This window comes from Pygoscelis adeliae, unplaced genomic scaffold (genome assembly GCF_000699105.1).
Source record: "Pygoscelis adeliae isolate BGI_AS28 unplaced genomic scaffold, ASM69910v1 Scaffold427, whole genome shotgun sequence".
Taxonomy (NCBI): domain Eukaryota; kingdom Metazoa; phylum Chordata; class Aves; order Sphenisciformes; family Spheniscidae; genus Pygoscelis; species Pygoscelis adeliae.
In genome coordinates, this window is record NW_008825214.1 from 439,270 (window position 1) to 445,105 (window position 5,836).

The 5,836-nt window shown below is 45.2% G+C and overlaps 1 protein-coding gene across 1 annotated transcript in view; it reads left to right on the forward strand.

Moving 5' to 3' along the window:
• ACACA (acetyl-CoA carboxylase alpha) overlaps positions 1–5,836 on the forward strand; it is a 136,500-nt gene that overhangs the window by 97,514 nt on the left and 33,150 nt on the right. The window contains 1 exon segment of the mRNA XM_009329104.1: positions 5,271–5,414. Coding sequence (XP_009327379.1) covers positions 5,271–5,414 — 144 coding nt within the window.

Below are 5,836 nucleotides of genomic sequence, written 5' to 3' on the forward strand. Positions count from 1 at the left end.
CCCCCTACCTCCCCCCTCCCCCATCACTCACCAAAGGAAAAAAAGAGCTGGAGCCACAGCTTGAAATATATCATGCAATAGTGTATCATGAATTTCTTGTGAATCACATTGGTGAAGCAGGTTTATTTATTTCTGAGACTTTAAATCAATACAAAGTAGGTCTCTTAGTTCTGAAGCTGGGATGGAGTGTGAAAAAATGAGCCCATTGTACTCTTAAAACTTTGGGGAAAGGAGATGACAGCTATATAATTCCATTTACCAGGCACTAGGGGCTTTAATGTGAAGGTGACAGGGAGCTCTTTGTGCATTTAGAGCACCATATCTTCTAAATAAAAGATCTGTAGACTTGATAGTGGAGTATAGCTCTGACTTTAATAATCTCCAAGCATTAGACCGAGCCAATATGTTCCCAAGTCAGAAGGGTCCCCCACCGAACGCTCGTAAATTAAAAGTGCAGGAACTGCACACATTCATAGATTAGAAATGCAAGAAGTGCAGTCCGTCTCCAGGCAGAGAGGAGGTGTCTGCGCTCGCGCCGCCATGCGAATAGGCTAAAGGCTCGGGAATGGGTTTGTTCAGGAGCAGAGCTCTTGCTGGCATCCTACCTCAGCTTGGTTCTCCTTTTCGACGTTGCTGCTATTTTACCTCTAATGACGTGATATATGTGGGGGAAGAGCTGAGTGATAGAAATGAACACTGTAAGATCTGTTGAGGCTTGACTGTACATAATAGCAGTAAGGTTTTAAGTTCCTACATTGTGTTTTCTGATGAGACATTCATTCTGATCATTTCTGCCTGTTTATGAAAAATAGGCTATTTATAGTATGTGCATGTGCCTTTTCTGCTTCAGGTTTCTGGCAGATAATACAAATTGTGGGATGGGAATTGCAATTATTGAAATTATTCGGATAAAAATCTGGCACTTATATTTGATATAAACACATGATATGCTCTGAATAATAACAGCACTTATGTTACATAATGATTCCCATTCAAGCCCTCTGCTGTCAATTTTTCAGATCTTTCATCTTTGATGAAACATATGAGCCAATCAAGTTTGCAGCCAAACCAGCTTTGCAGTGAATGTCTCAACTAACTAGCAGCTCAGTTTCTGAAAAGGAGCACAGAGAAAGCAGCTGGTCATCATGAGTTTGAGTGCTAGAAAATTATTAATATGCATATGACATGCCTATAAACCTGTTGAGGACGGTCTTTTAAAGGCTGAAAGGCTGCTAGAATCCTGGCTCTCCTTTGTACTTGCCAAAAGATGCTCTGAAGTAAAAAGAAATGCGGTTTCCATTACAGTAGGGAGAGTGGCTTTCGGAGGACCAAATTAAATAAGTGTTGACAATACTGCCTATGTATTTTGTAAGCATGTGGTATCAGAGGTTGCATTATCTGGAAAATAGCGTGTGTTCTTGCAGTCATGGGCAGAGCTTTAACACGAGCAGTTCTAGAACTAGCATTGCCTTCTGACCGCTTCACTGACGTCCTCATCCTTCTGTTGAGGTGGGGGCACAGAGGAAGCATTTTGTCCGGTGTACCCTGTGAAATGCGCTGCTTTCTGCACACTTGAAAGGTTTCTCTTCAGGAGCAAAGGAAAGGGAGACTGAGTGGCTCATCCGAATACGACCGGGGTCCCTAGTGACGGGGAGGCCGTTTGGCATCAAATACGCAAGGAGTGGGTGGTGGCAGTCCTGCTTTATTGGTTACGGTTAATGCTAGGGCTTGAAGGGGTGGCAGGGGAAAGCCTACTGGTGTAAGGGAAAGCGGACCTGTTTGCTAACACCTTCCAGCGGAGGGAGGCAGCACTTGCTGCACCTCACTCAGAAATGTCAGACCGGCTGCTGCTGAACTGGAAAAAGGAAATTATATCCAAAATGCAAAGGCACTGGGATAATGTGCAGGAATGGAGTAGTAACAGAAGTGAGGGGTCCCCACTAGAGACTTCAGAAAGGGCGAGTTTGGGATCTCTGTGTGGGGCCAGTCACCCACAGCAGCTTCCTTTGACTGGTAGCATGTCAAACTCTGGGTGGACAGAAACATGGTTCTAGGTTTCTGAGCTTTCATGGGGTGGAAAGAATTTTAATTTAAAGCAAATCTTCTGGTGCCAGAAGCTTACTGTCTGGTGCTTTGCTGTTTGTGGCTGCTCTTTTTTTGTCTGTTTTTGCCATCAGATTAAGCACAAGATCAGAGGTCAAGTATTGCCAATATTCAGGTATATGTGTATTGTGTATCTCAGCTTTAAAATCCTGGAACCTGTTCTTTCCCACCCCTCTTGCTGGACCTTTCTTGATCTCTGGTCTGTGGCAGCTGACTCTGGTAGCTGTATCTTTGACTGTTCCCTTGAGTGCTAGTAACCTTTCTGCTAGGAAGGGCCTGCTTTGCAAACTTAACCCTTCCATGCACGTGTTTGGTTGTTAGACAGATGCCTTCTGTAAGCCTTGGGCTAATGCTACCTTCACTTCTTAACCTCCTACTTTATGTGACTTGGTATACCTCCCTGGCAGACCCAAACTCTCAGGGTTTGAAGTTGACCATTTTGACAGATCCTGGTCATACCTGATACCGGGTTTAGTCCTGTGCAGTCTTTTCTCCGAGTTTGTTTCTATCATTACCTAACTGATTTAGCAACATTTCTAAATCCACTCATGCCTCTGCTGCCCATGTGTCTTATTGAGGAATATCTGAATCCTTTAATTGCAGAAGCATCAGTTTTGGACTTCTCCAGCAGATGTATTCTCTTTCACCCTTGGATAGTTTCTTGCAGAAACATTTATACAGCAATATGCATTGCACCATTTAAGATTGTTAATTGGAGATTGAATTACTTGTCAGCCTTTAAAAATGTAGTCCTCTGAGGTCAGAGATGAGGTGGTTAGCACAGCTGAATGGATGAGCTATTGCATTCATTTTTTTCTCAAGCCCAATGATCATTGTCTATAAGCTGGCTAGCCCTTCAGTGCCTTTTAACCTCTGGCACCCAATTCAGTCTGCAGCTGTATGTGTGAAACAAGTTGGCAGGATCCCTCATCGTTCCTGAGAAGACAGAAGAGCACACATGCAGAAGCAGGTTAGGGGACCAGTATCCCCGGAAGACTGCCTCTTCAACCCCTTGGCTGCACAGTTTCTGCGCTGGGGAGCGGAGTAGCTTGCTTTGCGTTTGGGCTGTGCTTAAGTCAGGGTCTGATTTAGAGCTTGCGTGTGCCCATATTACATGTCCCTCCTGCTGCGCTCGGCACAGGTGCAAGTGCACATGTGTGGACATATATGTCATACAAATGAAGGCAGCGAGCGCTCATTGGTACAACTTTTAAATGCAGCTTGGGACTACGTTACCTCTGCTGACAAACACTGACAAGTAAATACTACGCTCGCTCAGTATTACAGAGGGATTTCATTTGCACAGCCCCGCACAATGCTCTGCCACTTCACTGAAATGTCTGGAGCACTCGGGAAAAGGAACTGCATATTTATCTTGATCTCCAAAAAGGGATTTAAGGGTGAGAGTAGGCGGTATATTAGACTGTTTTCATTGCCTGTCAGCAGTGGTAAACCTGAGCTGTCTACAGCGTCTCTAGATAAGCAGCAGCAGAGGCCCATTTTGCATGTACATACGTTTGCATTAGTTCATAGATGGGGAGTTAAAATCCTCTTTATTTTTATTTTCCTCTGTGGAAAGCATTTAGCTAGGCTTGTGCCTGGCATCTGGAGGCCTGTGCTTTTCTTTTCCTTGAACCTAAATCTATTATGCTGCTGTCTTTTCTACCATGCCTTTTCATGGCACTGATTTTGTTAGAGGAAGATGAAGGTGTTTGAGCTCAGAAGGGAGACCCAGGAACATCTCTGTGCAAAACCACAATGCTTACATTGACTTCTAAATTCTTGGGCTAGTTGCATAACTTCTGTGCCTCGGTTTCTTCTGTATGTAAACCTCAACTGACATCTGTCTCACAGGGAGTTTTGTGAGGATCGTCTAGTGCTTGTAAAATGCTGAGTTTTGTGAAATGCCAGACCACCGGGCCTTTTCTCCTCCAAAGGAAAATAAATTTGGAGTTAGCAAATGATAGCGTTGTGCCTTACCGGTTAGGCGGTGCTTTAGATGGGCACAGTGGCTCCCTGACCCCAGCTGTGATTAACTGATGTTGTACAGGAAGAGAGCTAATTGGTCCAGTGTAGTTTTATAACCAGATCAAAATTTTCTATTTTCATATCCCTTTAGCACCTTCTTACTTTCAGCCCAAAAGGTCAAATCCTGAGAAATGTGGAGTTCCTCTGTACTATGGGTGGGATGAGTTATGTAGGATGTCGGGATGACGATTAAGTCAGACCCAAGCATCCCTTCCGTAAGGACTGGCTTGCCTTGGGCTCCGGGCTGCTCCTCTCCTGGGGTAACCCTTCTTCCTAAAATGAGCTGCGCTGGTTGTTTGGTGGGGGAGGGCAGGTTGTTTGTGTGTGTTTGAGGGGGGGGTTTAAGATCTAAATGAAGCAGGTATGTAATGCCCTCTGTCTGTTAGAAAGACTCAACCCATAAAAATAACAAACGGCATGTATTTGCTAGAATGTCAAAGTTATGAGTTTATTTTGTAATGATGTGCTCCTGCCTTCATGAGGTAAACTGGCCGTGGCAGAGGTGTTATTAGTAATATGGACTCAGTGGAGCAGAAAGCCGAGTGACCGAGAGATCAGTGTATCAGTCAGTGAGAGGGCAAATGGAAAGAGACAGCAGGAGAATGAGAAAAGAGCTGCGGTGCCTGGGCTGAGATTAGAGATGGAGCCGTGCGAGAGAATTGGAAGCCCAGCAGTCAGAGTCTTATTCTTTCCAGTCTCTCTAAGGAACTGGTGGGGCTTCGTCTTTGCTATACCCATCTTTATGCACGGTGGTGTTGTTTTCCCTAGTTAAAGGTTTAAATGGGTCTACCCTACCAGTCGTCTTAGTTGGAGCAGTTTTGAATTGGTGAGCTGAGCTCGGGTCAGCACCCAGGAGACTTGGTCACATATCGGCTCCATTGCTGCTTGGGGAAGGGCAAGTCGTATAACTGCCCCCTGCCTCAGCTTCCCCACTTGTATCATTCCCCTTGGGGATCACTATTCATAAGATCTTGCCTGCACACAGGGCTTGGGAAGGTCTGTTGTGAGTGGTTTGCTCCATCCTTTGGTGTTGAAGTGATCGTGACTTGCTGCAGGGATGGGCTTGTATGTATCTCCCTAGTCAACACCTCCTTGTCACATCCCATCCTCTGACAGTTTTCCTGTTTTTCTTTCAAAAGGTGCTTGGACGAGAAGTTTATACCTCCAACAACCAGCTGGGTGGGATCCAGATAATGCACAATAACGGAGTGACGCACGGCACTGTGTGTGATGATTTTGAAGGAGTCTACACTATTCTGCAGTGGCTTTCCTACATGCCAAAGGTAATTCTTGGCCCTGCAGGAGTGCAAGGTGCCATTACCTATTCACTTTGGTCACAGGGTTTTGGGGGGTGGAGGGCGCTCTGCATCTGTGGGGTTTTTTTCAGTGTTTGTATGGTGCCTAGCAAAATGGTTTAGGCTCATGATTAAGGCTGTTAAGCATTATGGTATTGAAGTACACAAAGTAGTTTTTGTCTTAAAGTGCTGCAGGAACTGGGATGTGGGGCAGCCTGGCACTGCCTTGGGTACTTTTACATCAGTCCCCTGGCGTGCTGCCCTCAGTACTCTGGGCAGCAGGATTTTATGTAAGCAGTGGATTGTCTCTTACTGAAAAGACTCTAAAAGTTCCCCTCTGAGGCAGTAATTTGTAGGTGTTGATGTATATGTGTAAGCTGCTCAGCAGCCAGGAAGGCAGCAAGAAGAAA